Consider the following 16,667-nt stretch of genomic DNA (forward strand, 5'->3'; position numbering starts at 1 on the left):
AATATGGGGGAAATTAATTATTGGGAAGGAAAAAAAAGAGTAATTGTTTGACTTTGTTTCTTTTGCTTTTTAAAAGACATAGTTATAGCATAAAGTTTCATTTTAGCTTGTGGTGCTTGTCCAAACATTGCAGAAAGCTGGAGGGGGACTAGAGCAGGCTTGGTTTCGTGGCGAGATTAAGATGTCATGCACTTTAGGCTTTGAAGCTTGTCTGTGTTTACTGTGCCCTGGCGAAGGCTCCCAAGCCTTCCAAATCTGGGATTTCCTGCAGCTTTGGAGCGCGGCAATTGGGATACCTCTTTTTGCTGCTTTGAGGTTTTTAATTTAGTCTCTCTCTGTGACCAAAAGTAAAAGCACTCGCCAGGAACAAGTGGCAGCTTGTGCCCGTGCAAGTGGCCGGTGCCACCGTGCCGCCCGAGCCGCAGAGTGCGGAGGGAGGCGGGCTCTGAACTACGGCTCCCAGCAGCCCGTGCCGGCCGACTGAAGGAAGTGCTCACGATGGTTCCTCCTGGACTTTGAGCACAGATTTTAATCCCGAGAAGGGACAGGTTGCCGAGGCTCGTGTCTCACGCAGTTCGGGCGGTCGGTGCCTCGCCCCAGGAAGGGCCGCAGCTCTCCGCGCAGCCGAGCCGGGATGGCGGTGCAGGTGTCCGTCCTGCCTTCCCGCAGGTGCCTGTTCGATGAGCCCGTGCAGATCCGTGTGGCCGGTCTGCAGCCGCAGCAGCCGGTCATCCTCCGAGCCAGCCTGGTGGACGAGAGCGGGGAGCTTTTCCAATCCCACGCTCTCTACAGGGCTGAGAGCAGCGGGGAGCTGGACCTCAGCCGCTCCCCAGCGCTGGGGGGCAGCTACTTGGGAGTGGAGCCCATGGGGCTGCTCTGGGCTCTGCGGTCCAAAACGCCCTATAAGCGGCTGGCAAAGAGGAACGTCCTGACCCCTTTCTGTGTGGACTTGGAAGTGTATGAGGGCCGTGGGGACACGAGCCGCTTGCTGGGAAAATGCACCAATGAACGATGGTTTTTAGGAGAGGGGGTGAAGAGGATTTCGGTCAGAGAAGGTCGTCTCAGAGCAACCCTCTTCCTCCCTCCTGGTGAGTTTAATTCCATTCTGGTTTTCCATGTATGACTGACACTACGTATTATTTCCCGTGGTCCCTGAATGCACTCAGCAACCCAGAGCAAAGCCTCAGCTAACACTTCCCTCAGCCTGTGCCTGGTGCAGGTACCTGGATCATCACAGCAGAGCAAAGAGGAGCAGGCGCTGCCGTACGGTGGTGCAGAGAGGGCAGCAGTGGTAACACAAGGTGTTTCCTGCTTGATCTAGTTGAGTGTCTTGACTTCTTCTGCGGTGAGAGGTTTGTCAAACAGTGTGTTTATTTCCTAGCTTTTCTGTTTAGCTGACAGGACAAAGAGGTCCCTGGTCCTTGGCAGAGCTGTGATGCGTGACAGCTCTGGCTGTGGAGTGAAAAATGACAAGGCATGGTGGAAGCACTGGACTCAGGCTACAGCCAGTCTATGCTGAAGAACCTTGCCCTCTGCAGCTTCTACAGATCTTCCTGCAGGTTCTGGACCTTTCTCTCTGTGTCCCTCTTTAGCTAAGGAAAAGCCAAAGAAAGAAGTCTCTTCCTGACTGGGCAGCTGGACTGCGTGGGATACTTAGGGAGATGGGGGACAAATGGGAAAAGCAAGGTCTTTAATTAAACAGGTGCCATATTTTATGACTCTATACACAGACAGTGCTGAGAGTGGATCCTGTGCAAAGCTGCTTTAAGCCTGAATTGTTTCTGTTCCTTGAATGACACTTAAACATGGCTGTCTTGCTCTGTAATTAACAAACAGTCCCTTGCACCTGCAGCAACACCACATCTTGTAAGGGAAATCTGGCTGTGAGAATGAGCAGACCAGATCAGGAAAGGAAGGTCCTATTGCTGCAGGAGAACTGAGGAGCTCAGGGGTAGTTACTCAGATCTTACTGAAGCCTGAATTGGCACAGGTCAGTTCTGGCATTTGTGAGTATTTCATAACCCAAGTATTTCATAAACCAAGTATTCCCAACATGGCATGTCTGCTAGCATAGTGCCTAAGGAAGAGCCACTCCTGCAGTAATACTGTTTCTTCACTGTTCTTCAACGGCCTGAGGACTTGTAGGCCAATGCCATCTGAAATTCAGGATCAGGGAAGTCTATCCAATGTGTGAACTTCCTATAATGAGTTCCTGAGAGAGAAAAGAGATGTGCAAATTCATGTCCTTACAGTCAGTTTGTGTGTTCCTGAGAATGATACCCACCATGGAAAGCTTCAGAGGATGATTTTCTTCTGATATCTACTGTCCTGATGTGTGCTGAAGAGGCACCACAAAAGGATACCCAGAGGAACTTTTCTTTTGGTTATGTATACACCCTCCTTTCATTGCAGGACCTGGCCCATTCCCCGGACTTATTGATTTGTATGGATCTGGAGGAGGTCTTATTGAATACAGAGCAAGTCTCCTGGCTAGCAGAGGCTTTGTGACTCTGGCTCTTGCTTACATGTCCTTTGAAGATATCCCTGCTATGCCAGAGGTCCTTGAACTGAGCTATTTTGAGGAGGCTGTGAACTTTTTGCGTAAGCAGCAGCAGGTAAGAGACAAATTATAGTGCTCTTCCTGACACTATTTTCCAGTTTGCTAATCGGTTTCTAGACTAGAAGTATTAAACTGCTTAAGCAGGAAACCATAATTTTGTACTAGTTTTGCATCTTTTAAGATTTTAGAAGGGGAAAAAATCCATTGGATTTTTTACTGTTTCTGAGATATTACAGGCTTTTGATTCTGAGTAAGTTTTGCAGGACAGTAATAAAATACACTAACAACAGAATCCTTTACAGTTGTAGCACTGGAGGTGTGACATATCTTAAGAAGCTGAGGCTGTATTTGAACAAGTGTGTGAGACAAGAAAGACACTTTATGGCAATGTATCATCATAGTTAACCCAAAAGTGACTAAGAGAAATCAAGTAGCATTTAAATTTTTAATGCAATGCTACTGAATGTGTATTTGTTTTTCGAAGTTATTTACTTTCTATCACATGGACACGAGGATTGTAGGCAGTGTGACAGCAGAATTCAGCCTTGCTTCTTTGTCTTGTTCCAGAGCTTTGAAACATCTAGAATTCAGTATGAAGGGCCTTCACTAGAAATAAGTTGATTTAAACAGATATTGGGCTCATTTAGCCTCAGGTGTAATGAACATTATGTCTTCCAAGACAAAACAGAAAATAACAGGTCAGCTGTAGGAGAGAAGAAACTACAATGAAGACATTCAATGCAAGTAAACCCAGGAAAAAGTGGCTTGGAGAGAGGTGCAGTAAAAGGCACTGTACTGAGAGCAGGCTGAGCTGGGATGTGGAGGGAGCAAGGATGCTTTGTTACTCACCAGGAGGCAAATGTGTAACAGGAGGAGAAATGTTGAGAGCTGTAGATGCTGTAGTCATTCTTTTGGAGGCTCAGCAGAGGGATAGATGAAGGAGTAATATAACCTGAGCAGAGAGAGGGAAGGGGAAAAATATGATTGGTCCTAGTTGGATGCGTGAGAAAGCAGATCTGGAGAGGTTATGTCAGCTCAGGAAATAAAGAGTAGTTAATATTACTGTTTTCATTATTCTGTTTCAGGTGAAAGATACTGGCATTGGTGTTTTGGGCTTGTCTAAAGGAGGTGATCTAGCCCTTTCCATGGCCACATTTCTACCTGGCATCAAGGCAGCTGTCAGCATATCTGGAAGTAGTTTTAATTCCTTTGTTCCCCTGAAGGGGGATGGCTTCACTATTCCTGTCCACCCATATGACTTGGGGAGGATGAAGATCAGCGATGAGTCTGGAATAGTAGATTTTTCAGATGTCTTAGATGATCACATGGACCCAGCAACTTGGGATTGTCGCATTCCTGTGGAGAAGTCCTTAGCCAAGTTCCTCTTCCTGTCTGGACTGGATGACATGAACTGGAAAAGTGACCTCTATTGCCGGGATGCTGTTCAGCGCCTTCAGCAGCACGGCCGGGAAGTGGAGTTTTACTCCTACTCTGGAGCAGGGCACCTCTTGGAGCCACCATACTTGCCTCTGTGCAAAGTTTCAATCCACAGGGTGCTTGGGATGTTGATACATTGGGGAGGGCAGTGGAAAGAGCATGCTAAAGCCCAAGAAGATGCGTGGCGCAGGATACAGGCCTTTTTCTGGCAACATTTGATGGACTCAGACATCCCTAAGAGCAAGCTGTAGTGAAACCTGTCATAGATGCTGGCCAGGGATGGTATTTCAGCATTCACTGGATCTTGGAAACTCATTAGAAGTTTCCTGGACTGCCTTCCTCTAAACTCCACTGTTGCATAGTTGTTTATTTTCATTCCCCAAATAATTTCCCATTTTTTAGTTGAATTTCAGTTGACTTCTGACCCCAGCTTCACAGTAGACTAGCACCATCTGTGCTGTAGTCTAAAAACAACCCAGCGTCTCATCATCTAAATCACATTTGTGCTGACCTATCTTTGCCCTCAATCTGCAGCCATCTCCTTTCATAAGAGGAAATACTCTCACAGGAGGAGTTATCCATTCAATGGTTTAGTTTTGTACCTTTAACTAACCTAGATATAAACAGCAGTTTTGTTGGACAACACATTAGTACACTCATCTTTCCTCCTGGTATATTGTTTTCTCCCATTTTATAGTAAAAAGGTTGCACCAGTTCTGATCTCAGCTAAGGGAAGAGGCACTCTTCTGGCTTAATCTGACGTGCAGTGATAACTTTTTTTTTTTTCTGATACCTCAAAACCCAGAAATGAATCTTACCCAGATTGCCCTGGTTATATCTCCTGCTGAGTCCATATAAGTTCCATATTAGGGTAAAGTTTTTGCTGCACTACTCAAGGAGTTCAATGTGCAGTGTATCTGTGTGTGCACAGTTTGCTTGAGATTACCTGAATGAAGCCTTCAACCATCTGTGCACCTGCCAATACATTAAGGAACAATCTCGGTGTAGCCACAAGCTGTCACTTCACTGGATTGAAGAAGTCATGAGCAGAAGTCCTCACCTCCTGTTGGGAAGAGAAGTGTTGGGGTCTGTGGCTTTGCGCAGTGTTCAACATGGGGTGACACAGATGTGCCAAGTACTTGGTCTCATACGGTGAAAGTTAGTTTGTCTTCATTTTGGGGGGAGCAGTAAAGCCAATGCTGCTGAGTTCCCAGGAGCCCAGTGAGGTGAGCTGCCTCAGTGGTCCTGCCACTATAGCAGACAATTGTGGGCTCAGTGACAGCTAAGAAATGCCACTCTTCAAGAGAGGACCGACCTCACCTTCTGGGAAGAATGTGTATTTTCTTACCCTTTACCAGTGTCCAAACCTGCCAAGGGGGGCTGTAATCTACCTTGTGCTTTTGTGGGATAGTGGCAAACAGCAGTTACATACCAAATAGCATCAGTGGAGCAGATTCTCCCTCCTGGAGCAGTCAAGACTCATACCCTGACAACAGAAGCAAGCAGGAGCTGGAAGACTCTGCATTGCAATGAGGTAGAAAAATCTTGCCTTTGACTGTGTAGTCCCTGGTTTCTAGTTCCTGCTGAGACAAAAGCCCTGTAGGAGCCTGGATCCTGCTGAGGGAGGAACCATGCCCTTAGTTTTCTTGCTTCAGGGAGGCAGTGGTCACTCAAAATGAGCACATTGGGCCTCAGAGGGGTGGAGATTCTCTCATACAATTTATTCAGCACAGACACTCCCTTCAGGTACTTCTGGTTTTCCTGAACCCCGTTCCTCAGACTGGGTACCACGTAGCTGAAGGTGTGAGTAGTTGAGAGTGGGGACATCTCTCTCCTGCTCACCCATACTGGTCATCCATCAAATTTTATGCTGTTGCCTCTTACTTGATTTCTGTTTGTCCCGTGTGTGCCCACGTCCTGCATGGACTGTTTGTTCCAGATGTTTAGTGAGTGGGGGGGACCTGGCAGCTGAGTAACATATAACAACAAGGAAAGTCAAACACATTTAAGCAGTTTCATCTGGGTAAGGGACATTTTCTTTTCCCTAATTTTTCTTTTTTATTGAAGTATTCAAAAAACCCTGGGCTGCAGATCTACATTATCCTCAGACTCAGGGTCTTAGGCTGTGAGTTTCTCTGTGGTATGAGTAATTCTGTTCTTTTATTTTTACTGAACACAGTGGGGTTTATACAAAACAGTGTGTTGGTTTCCAGCCTGTGGGATAACTCACATCTATTTTAATCCCTTCTGAGGGGAAACCAAGCTTTCCCAGCCTTCAGTGGGTAGATCAATGGGTAGTTTGAATTACAAAATGGTGACCTTCCAAGAAAATACATTATCTATAGGAAACTATCATTACAAATAAAAATGCTTTCCATCAGTAAATCAACAGTGTGGTCAGTGATGCTTTCATCCAGTTATGTTGTCACATTTGGCAGTCAAGTTAATGGAAAAGAGGAAAAGAGTGTTGAAAATAGAGGATGAAAGGGAGCTGACTGGTAACTCCATTGATGACAACAGCACATAGGACCTCTTTCTTTTGTTGCTCTGGAATGACAGCTTTGCTACCCACTTAAAAGCCCTTTATTTATCACTTGGATGGCATCTGACAAGAAAGACTGAAAAAGCTGATGTAGCTGAGCAGCTTTGTGCCATGTACTGGAAAATATTCGAGGCAACTCACTTGCACTGGGAATGCTTCTAAAATTAAACTCAGGTTGGAAGCTTATCTTCAGGAAATAGAAACTGGAAACTGATGTCAGACTAACACAAAATAGCTGGAAATGGCTTAATTTCAGTAAAACACTTCTGCCTGTTCTTAAGCATGTTCTTCAGCATTTTGCTGAAGACTTTGACTACTTAATGTTTCTTCTGCTGAAAAGATGATTTAGCCCAGTAGGGCTAAGATCACAGGTTTTTTTCAAGACAATATTCTACTAATTGCAGGCTGTTGAGTCAGAGTGCTTTATATAGTCTCTCCAGGCCTGCTGAATACAGACATTATTCAAGAACAATGTGAAAGTTATTATTTAATTAAAGATAATAGACCTTTAGCTGCAAGAGCTCCTCTGCCAAGCACAACTGATAAATCTAATAGAAATTGGATGGGAAAGTCTGTGCTTGTAATCTGCTTAATTGAAAAGTGCTTCAGATAAAATAGAGTATCAAAGGACTAGCTTGAACTGAAAGATCTCATCTTTATTCTTAGTCATCCACTGTTTAGCTCTGTACTACATTTCTATTTTGAGAACAAGAAAAGCTTGTGACAAGCCTCTTAAGAACTGAGAATAACCCCTCATGTAAGCTGCTATGAACAAGTTTACTATACGGGAACAGTATGTCTTGCAATGCTCTTTTAGGGCAGGATGATTTCCCTAGCTACCATGGAATCAGGCAAAAATGGAGAGTGCTGATTTGTCCAATACATTCTTTGCAATTTTCCATCTTTGCATTGAAAACTGACCCTGAAGCATTTTGATACATGTACAGTATAACTTAAAGGAAACTGCAGAATGAAAGTAGTCAAAAGGCCTTTATTAGCAAAAAGTGAACCACAGGTGCAGAAACATCTTTGAGAAAGTGGCTGTCTCTGCAGAAGTAGTGGGTATTTGAGACTTCAGTGGAATTTTAATAAGGATTATGCTGAGCAAAAGATTTCAATGCAAATGTCCTTCTCTGAGCCTAGGAGCTTCTTCAGGTAAACAGTGACTGGGTGGCTTCTGCAAGCAAGGTTGTTTCATAGCCACAGAAGAGGAATGAGGTGAAAGATGAGAATATATGTTGTGTGGTGTAATTTAGGAGTCACTTTTCTCCACTTCTGTTTTCTCTTCCCTGTGTGTGTTTGAAAGTCTAAAGATTTTTTTTTTTAAATTCAAAGCTTAGTCAATTCTTTAATACATTACCACATCATTTGTTATCAAGCTGTGGGATAAGACCAGTGTTTAATGACAACATAAAAATAGTAAAATTTTTTCTATATTAGTATTTTGCTTAAAAAAATTATAATTCTACCATATCATTAAAAAAATCACTATTCTGCACTTTTTAGGGGTATGTACATATTATTCAGAAATGGAGTCTGATCCAAATGTAGTGTTAAGCACAGAGAAAGTGATGCTTTGTTTAGGTTTGGGGAGAAGAAAGATTAATATTTCCAATGAACTAGTGCTCCTTGCAGCATTTACTGCAAAATATTCCTGCTATTTTTCATTGTTGAGGACAAAAATTAGAAATGCTGAGTCTTAAAAAATTGTCTGTGCAAAATTTGCATTAAACCTTAAAATGTTTGTACCCCGACTCTGGATAGCACTTAGAGAAAAATAATTAAATTAGTTATCTTCTATTTATTTAAGATTGTTTCTTTTCAATTACTTAAGCTGCTGAACTTTCAACATTTTATGTTTATACTGGGAATTTATGTTTACATTAAAATCACTTCAGTAAAAGGTGTGGTTTTACGTTTTTTTAAACTCTTTTAAGAGTACTTAAAAACTTGCTGCACAGAGGGACAGTCATGCCTTTTTTCTGGTTAGTGATCTAAGAGGTAATCCTGTGGAAAACAAAATAGAACAAAAAGAAGATTAAAATGTTTTGCTGGATCAAAGAAGGAAACAGCAGGAGCATGTGTGGGGTTATCAGGAGAAGCAGGGGTGAGCCATACTGTGCCAAGAGAAGTAAGAAACTAGTACAGTTTTTGATTATGTCTTTAACAACTAGTGCAGCTGATTGTAAATTGTGAATCCATTTCTGTATCCAGTGAAGTGAGTGCTTGGCAGCTCATTGTGTGCTGCCCCTGTTTACAGTGGACCTGATCCTGAAGGAGTCAGGTATTTGACAGTAGAGTGAAAATTGTGAAATACGGGTGTCAGATAAGAGATGAGCTGGATAGATGGTTCAAAGGAAATGGACAGGAACAGAGCATGTGCATATCTCTGCTTTCATCTAGAACAGGGAGTTCAAATGCCTGGCTATCATTTTCATATGCTATGAGTTCAGCAAGGTAGTTTTGAATCAATAATCCTCTGCCATCTACATGAGTCTGTCCCTGGACAGTGTCACACTGACATCCTCAAACATCCAGCACTAATTCAAAACGGATTATTTTTGGCTGCACAGTGCTTTGACTCCAGCCAGTCTCTCATCTCTGGGTTATTTCAGATCAGAGATATGTCGTCTTGACTCAGGAAAGCTACTTTGATACCTAACAACATCACTACTGTTGTAGTGGAAGAAAAGGAGGTCAGTGGTCTGTACTTTTTGGTGGAAATATCTTTGAATCACTAAACAGCTCAGCACTTACTGCTTCCATGGCAGTCTGTATACCATTCCCTATAAAGCTGAGACCTCCTAGTCTCCATTTAGATCAGCACTGTATAGGGGCAATTCTGCTCTTTCAAGCCTTCTGGGGAATCTTGTTCTTTCTATGGCTGTCTTCCCTCACCTGAGCATATAATGTCTGCTTTCTTTTTTTTGCTCTATCTTTAACAGTTTTGCTTCTGTAAAATCAAAACTGTAACCCACCTAGACAAATCAAAAATTAACCTAAATAGAGATGTAAATTGTGCATACAAAGAAAAGAAAGATAAAGTGTGCATTCCAGGAGTATCAATTCTTAAATTTCTCCCCCTCATAAAGGGAAGTATGTGAGTGCATGGGCATATATAAATGTCTGTTGGAAAGGAGGTGAGGAATGGGGGGTGAAAAGCAAAGGAAAACCAAAAAATTATGGGTCACTTCCAAGCAGAGATATTATATGATTTAAAAAATCCATTTTGTTGTAACTTGGTGGTTTTGGGTTTTTTGGTTTTTTTTGGGTTTTTTTGTGGGATTTTTTATGGTGTGTTTTTTTTTGTTTGTTTTTTTTTGGGTGTTTTTTTGTGTGGTTTTTTTTTTTTTTTTTTTTTTTTTTTTTTTTTTTTTTTTTTTTTTTTTTTTTTTTTCCCCTGTAGAATGTAGGTTCTCCAGCAGAAATCTCCTTCTGGCAGAAGACAGACATGTACAAGTGAAAGCACCATGGCTCATGTTCACAAACCAGATGGTTTCACTGTGCAGTGCCAGAGGTGAGCATGCATGAGCCCTGCCTGCTCTGGGATTCCAGGGCTCTGCACAGTGCCCACTACTCAGCCACAGGGTGAATCCTAACACAGGACACAGGATCTACTTACAAACAAGTCACTGAAACCTGTGTTTTGTTTGCTTTCTCAATTAAGAGGTTTTGCAATCAATCGTTATTAGTACACTTATTGTCTTGGAACATTGAGAATGAATGCTTTTATGGAGAGGTAATAAATGCTTTCCATTACTGAAGCTCTAGTGACAGGTTATAGAAATTTTCTCAACTTCCTTCACTTTGAGGTCAATGTAGAAACCGAGGAACAAATTTTATTTATTTTATCTCTTGCTGATTCCATTCAGATTTTCCAGTCACTCCTCAGACTTGAAAACAATGTAGTTTTTTGTTCTCTAGTTGCTAGAGAGTCATGAGGTAAGAAAGGTATTAAAAAAAAGTTTTTCTCCCACTGGGGGGAAGATTAACATTTAGTTGCATAACTCCATTTTATCCTCTTAAGGACTGGTGATAAAAGTCTCCTTGAAATAGCCATTAACCTAAAAGCTGGGGTTCTCCATGGGTTTAGAAGGCTGAAACTCATGCCTTGGCTTTGCCTGAGAAGCTTCTCCCATTTCCCAGACTTGTGTTCTGGTCAGCAGATTGTTGTTTATTGGTACATTAGTGCTTATGACGGGTTCAGGAAAAAGGCTTACATTTTATTCCACATGAGACCAATAGGTTTTGAAATCTTGTTGTTTTCTTCATGACATGAGAGCTCATTTCATGAGAGCTTTATTTCACCAAGAAATAATACCTTTCACATAATATAAAGCAAAGTTAGTCATTTGGTAATTAACTTCCTTAGGATATATGGCTTAAGCTGTGCCTTGTCTGTGTCTCCCTTGATTCATCTGGAATATGGTGCCCAAAAGAGGAGGGAGGAAGACCAGATGTAAACATAACCTTTCTCCCTTTTTTCCCCAGTTGTCTCTGGCTACTAAGGTGTGTTTTGTGTAGCCTAAAAAATACTGTCCACTAGCAAAAGAACTGCTTGGAAAAAGCCAAACACATTCATCTCCTTGCAGAGCCTGAGAGAATGCTGGTGCCTAATAGTTACCATGCAGTGGAAGTTCAGTCATACTCAGACCAGAGCTGTCTTCTCTCTCTGCTTCATTTGCTGCTTGTTCCACTTGCTTTCTGGTATTTTTATAACTTCTGTATGCCTTATTAGCCTTATAACAGACACCACACAGAGGATGATGATGGGCTAAGGCAGGTAATACCATTCTACCTTTCAAATCACATATTTAAGAAAGATAGCTTGAACTTTTTAGAACATTTGGCTTTTTAAGTAGTTTGCTCCCAGTACTTTGTGTGTGCAGGTTCTCCCTTCAGCTGGGTTGAGAGGAGAGTAGAAGTTTTAAGACTGTTTTTGTCCTTCTTCATTCCTCTCAGTTCTCCACATAAGGCTCTTTGGCTTTCCAGTGCTTTTGCTTTGCTTTTCTTCTCCCTGCAGAAGAACATAATTTTGCATTGTCAATGAACATCAGTCCAGATCTCAAAGGAATGCAATTTCCTGGGCTCTGAGGGGATTCCAGAGGTTAGTCTCATAAATCCTGTGTACGCTCTGCAGCTCTTCCAGCTCTTAGCCAGGTTTGGCAACAGGGTCATTTCACGTAGCACACATGTAGTAAAACACGTCTCTTTTGTGACCTCTGAGCAGGCTGTTCATATGGTTGTTACTTGAGCAGTGCCTGTGCATGTCTCAGCCACTTTGCTGCAATTCTGTCTGTAGAACAGTGCAGAATTCTCCTCATGAGGTGGTGTTCCTGGAGGACAGAGCCTCCTGCTACACCTGAAAAACAGAGAGTGATTTTTCTGAGGGTCACCACATGTACAGATCCCAGAGTCAAGGAGATTCTAGATAGAATGTTACTTAGTGTGTGAAATGCAGTTTTTCTGGGAGCAGGTGAGTGTTTGTGGATGGTAAGGATGGTTTCTCCTTCCTGCAGTGCCCAGCTCTCCAGTGAGAGATTCCATGGGGACACAGTCAGGAATACTTTTATCTTTTACAAGAGTTTTCTTCTAGGGTTTTAGGTTTCCACTGAAGAGGTCTAAAATCTGAAAGCATATTTAAGGATGTTTTCAATATTTTTTTGCCTCTGAAAGTGGTAGTATGTGGCTGTGTGCCTCCAAACAGACTTCTCTGCTGAAAACAGAAGGAAAAAAAAGCTCTGTTTCCTGAAAAACCAATAATAATCTAAAAAATCTTTCTCTGAAATAGGGGATGAATTGATGAGCTTAGATGTCATGATGCTGTTTGCTTGGCTGGCAATTCTGCAGCACCCTCAGCTCTGTCTTCTGCCAGTACCATAGAAATAGCAGGCACAGCAGGTACCTACTTCCACTTTCAGGCAAGAGCCATAAACCAAACAAAAATTCTCTTCTGCAGTTGCCTCCAGACTACCAGAGGTCTGAGCTTCTGCAGTTTATTTTTTCCTGATCTTTTGTTTTATTCTCCACCTATTTTAGTTTGTTTTCCTCCACTAGGTTTCCTGAATTCTGGTTTACTTTCTTTCCTCTTGTCTCTCTTTAGAAGAATTCCAGCCTTATGTTGGGTTCTTAATCTCAACAAACTTTGCAAAATGAGTTCTGTATCTCTTGTAATACAGGTGATCAGATTATTGTGTGAGACAGGTTGAAAGAAAATTTGTTAATTATCAGATCTCAGGCTTTTGTTTGATTCGTAGCCTTTCAAACTGCAACATGCTTCACTTAGCACTGATATGGACTTCACTCCTCTGTTAATCCACTGACTGTTTGGATTGCTGCTGCAACCTGAATCCATTCTGGGAGCAGACTGTATCAGTAGAAGAAGAGCCTGATATATTACTGCAAGAGAGAGGAGATTATGTATTAGAAAGATTTAAAGATTGTATTTGCTTCAGGGCAGAAGGGCTTGCTCAATGCTTCTGGTAGCTCTTAAGCCCTCATTGTGAAATGAGGAAGAAATGGCAGACTCTTGTTGCAGAGGTAGATTCCATCTAAAAATAAAATATCAGGTATGTCTGGAACTGGTCTTTAAGAATAGGGAGATGCAAATGCTGATATGACAAGGATTTCTATAGGGAAACATTACCTCTTTCATTAATATGTGGCTGTACGTTTCTGTATGTGGATTAAGTTTGCAAGAGAAAAAGGGTGTATCCTTGCCAGCTATGGATTTCCAATGTATCCTTGACTTACATCCATAGTACTAAAAACATCAGCAATCCCTGAACATAGTCTGGATTCATAAAGGTTTTCTGACAACAGAATACCTTCTGCTGTCTTAAGCTGGTCTTCTACCCCTGTCAGAGGAAAGGAAGGGTCTCTTTAGCAATATCTGCCTTCTCTAAAGACTTCTTGTTTTAGCTCACTAGGTGGAGTCCTGAACATTGCCTCCAAGATTTTTGACCATGAGATTACTATGAGAAAAAAATGACACATATCCTGAAGGACCTGAGATTGTTATCAATGGGATTTTACACATCTACGAATATTAGATTGGTGCCAAAGTGATCAACATGTTACAGAAATGGATGCTGGGTGAGTATAGAGATTCATTTTTCCTCTTTCCATATTCTAGAATCATTGTTTACTGTATGGATAAACATAACATTCAGTGGCTAGTTGGGAGCTCTTATTCTTCTATGCCATATCCTGAAGAAAATACAGTATATACTGGAAACTCTGATCAGAAACTGAGTGCAGGATGCTTTGGTTTCCTTTGGCAAGGAAGGATTTGAAAGGAAATATGATTTGGGTGTGTAATGGTGGTTGAGGCTTTGGTAGAGAGGAAAGACTGATGGTTTATCTCCAGGTAGAGGTGTTGAGGGAACCTTTTAGCTGTGCATGCTGTCTGTGGGCTCTCCCAAGCAATGTGTCTGAGCTCAGAGCAGCTGCCTTATTGGCTCAGGGCCCTCAAACCTGCTTGTTCCTGGTATGTGCCTGCTCCTGCCTTGCCATGCATTTCGTATTCCCAGCACTTCAAGGCTTGATTCCGTGTCTTCAGTTCAGAAGTGCTGTGGGAGTACACACTGATGGAAACACATGTGGTTGGGGTATAAGGAAAGAACGGGGCATTACTAGGAGAGGGGATCCCAGCTTGCTTTTCAATGTGATTGCAGCCACACTAACCTTTTTCCAGGTATTTCAGAATGCTGGGTAAGCAGTCATTGCACAGCTGAAGCCTGTATTGTTCAGGGAACAGTGTATCCTTTTGACATACAGCTATTTTATTTAATGTGACCGGATGGGACAACCCTATTTAGATTCAGAATACAGTGAATTGTAACACCATTTTTTTCAAGCAAGACAAATGTTGCTATGAGTATACAAACTTTACACTTGAGAAGATGGAGAGGAAAATTTTATCCTCAATATACAAAACTATGTAATAATTTATAATAATGCTTCCCAGCTGTAAAGAATATGTCTTTTAAATATTTTTTTCAGTGTATACTGTAATTTTTTACTGCTGGCTAAGTTTGTGTTTTGCTTTCCAGCACATATGATTCTCTTGGCAGCAGGGGGATGTTCTTTAGTTCTTTAGAGTTTTTACAAACCTCTAGTCCTTTAAACTGTGGACTTCATCTCCTTTGCAGGGTCAGCTCTACTCTGGCCTGTCCATGCACAGCACTTCCTTTAGCAACCATGTTGACATTGAAGGGTGCAGCCCATGGGAGACAGATAAGAAAGCTAAGCAGAGACAATGTGGGTCTGAATACAAAAGAAGGCTTGGCTGCTCAAAGCATCATTACTGCACCTCTGTACCAGGGAGATCATGTGCACTGTCCTCCCAGTCTAGGAGAAAAAGTCTGTCACCTGCAGCTGAGTAAAATTTACAGGTCACAAGATGGCAGCATAATCTCACCAGTCAGCGTGGCAAAATTTGAAGAGTCAGGTCAGTGATCTTCCTCAACTCAAATTCCTGTTTCGAACAGTCAGAAAGCCCTGTGTCTGACTAGCTGGTGCTTCCTAGGCTCTAACTGCTATGTATGTGGGTGAAACTATTATATATGTAGGTGAAAATCCTTTTAGATCACCTTTCAAACTAACCTATTTCATTTACATTCAGATGCACTGTGATAGTATTGGCATAAATTGCTCACCAGGAGTTCAATATGGAATGGAAAAATGACACCAGCACGTTATCTAACTAATCAGCAAAAAAGGCAGCATTGATGGCACAATGACTTTGCAAAGCCTGTGAAACAGGGAGTCATACTGTTGTATTTTTCACTTCCTCTCTGCCCTTGAGAGCAAGGTGTTCTGAACACTGCCTCAAAATATACATTTCTTGATGAGCATTAGTCCTACTGAGTGAATATGTTCCCTGTGAAGAGCTAATTAATATATTTTTCTCTTTCTGTTTGAGGGGTATTCTGTATTCAGTTTTCATCTGCCTATTTGCCTGCCTCTGTGCTTGTGGGTCTCTCAAAGAGATCTGCCCATTCTTACCATTTGTCATAAGCTGAACCTTTCCAATGTGCAGCACCTCATTTGGAAAAAAGGGAGAGATGCGTTAGGGAGAGATGATTCATCACATCAGTCACCATATTATATAATGCAGAGTGAGAACAAATCTACCGAGACCATTCCTAGCAGCAATATTCCCACTTGTGACTTTAAATACTTGGTGCAGAAATATCTGTAAAAATAAGTGGGGGTAACTACATCTATTTGAAAGAAAAACAAGCCATGACAGCAAGCCAAATATATCTCCAATTTCTAAATTAATTGCAAAGTTTTGTGATACTACTGCAGAAGTAAACCATAGATATTTAAGTGTGACTTTCAGATGCACTTTTTTGAGAATGTTGAATCATAGTTGCTTGAATCTGCCAAGTGAATATGGTGTTTTGACATACTTGCAAACTGTTCTTATGGGTGTCTACTTGCTGAACTTACAGATAGGTTTTACTGGACAATTTTGCAAACTTGAGACTTTGGAACATATGTTGAAATCCAAAATGGTCATTGGCTTTGGCTTTGTTTACCTGTCCAGATGAAGATTCTAACCTAGTTTGCTCTCAGTAGTTAATATAGTTTCAAGCATGCCTAAGACAAATTCAGTAAAGCCTAAGAAAAATGAGAAAATGGTACACTGCCCTTTCATCAGTGCTGTTTCCATCCTGAGCGATTGGCCACATGGTGTCACTGTGTTTGAAGGCACCAAACCCTCTAGCAATAAAGCCTAGCAATTCCATGTTTTCAAAGTATCCCAATCATGTGGTGTTATCTAAGGAGACACTTCAGCAAAAGTGACAAGGTCACAAAAGCTTCACAGTAGGAGAGTTTTAGGAAGATATTTTACGCAAAACATCTGTTTCTCAGCTTCCTTTACCTTCCCTGGAATAAGTCAGAAAAAATTTAGCCCAGAAGCACTTTTTCTCCAAATGTCTGCATTTTGGAACATGCTTGTATAGAAAGCTTTATCTTAAAAAGATATCTTGTTGCAAGTTGGAAATTTAAAAATTTGTCTGTGCTGAACTCGTTCTAAATTTCAGTCATAGTTCTTCTTTTCTCCTTCTTTGTGTATCTGAATTTGCAACAGCCTTTGTCTCTGCTGAATAGAGC

At 41.7% G+C, this 16,667-nt stretch overlaps 1 protein-coding gene across 1 annotated transcript; it reads left to right on the forward strand.

Moving 5' to 3' along the window:
- The first annotated feature begins 548 nt into the window (after positions 1–548).
- Positions 549–6,347, forward strand: LOC121333221 (acyl-coenzyme A thioesterase 1-like). The gene is made up of 3 exons (XM_041399379.1): positions 549–1,088; positions 2,413–2,615; positions 3,646–6,347. The coding sequence occupies exons 1-3, from the start codon at positions 635–637 to the stop codon at positions 4,246–4,248; spliced, it is 1,260 nt and encodes a 419-aa protein (XP_041255313.1). The 5' UTR covers positions 549–634; the 3' UTR covers positions 4,249–6,347.
- Positions 6,348–16,667: the final 10,320 nt, after the last annotated feature.

The sequence above is a fragment of the Onychostruthus taczanowskii genome, unplaced genomic scaffold (genome assembly GCF_017590055.1).
Source record: "Onychostruthus taczanowskii isolate IOZ18803 unplaced genomic scaffold, ASM1759005v1 scaffold1, whole genome shotgun sequence".
Classification (NCBI taxonomy): Eukaryota; Metazoa; Chordata; class Aves; order Passeriformes; family Passeridae; genus Onychostruthus; species Onychostruthus taczanowskii.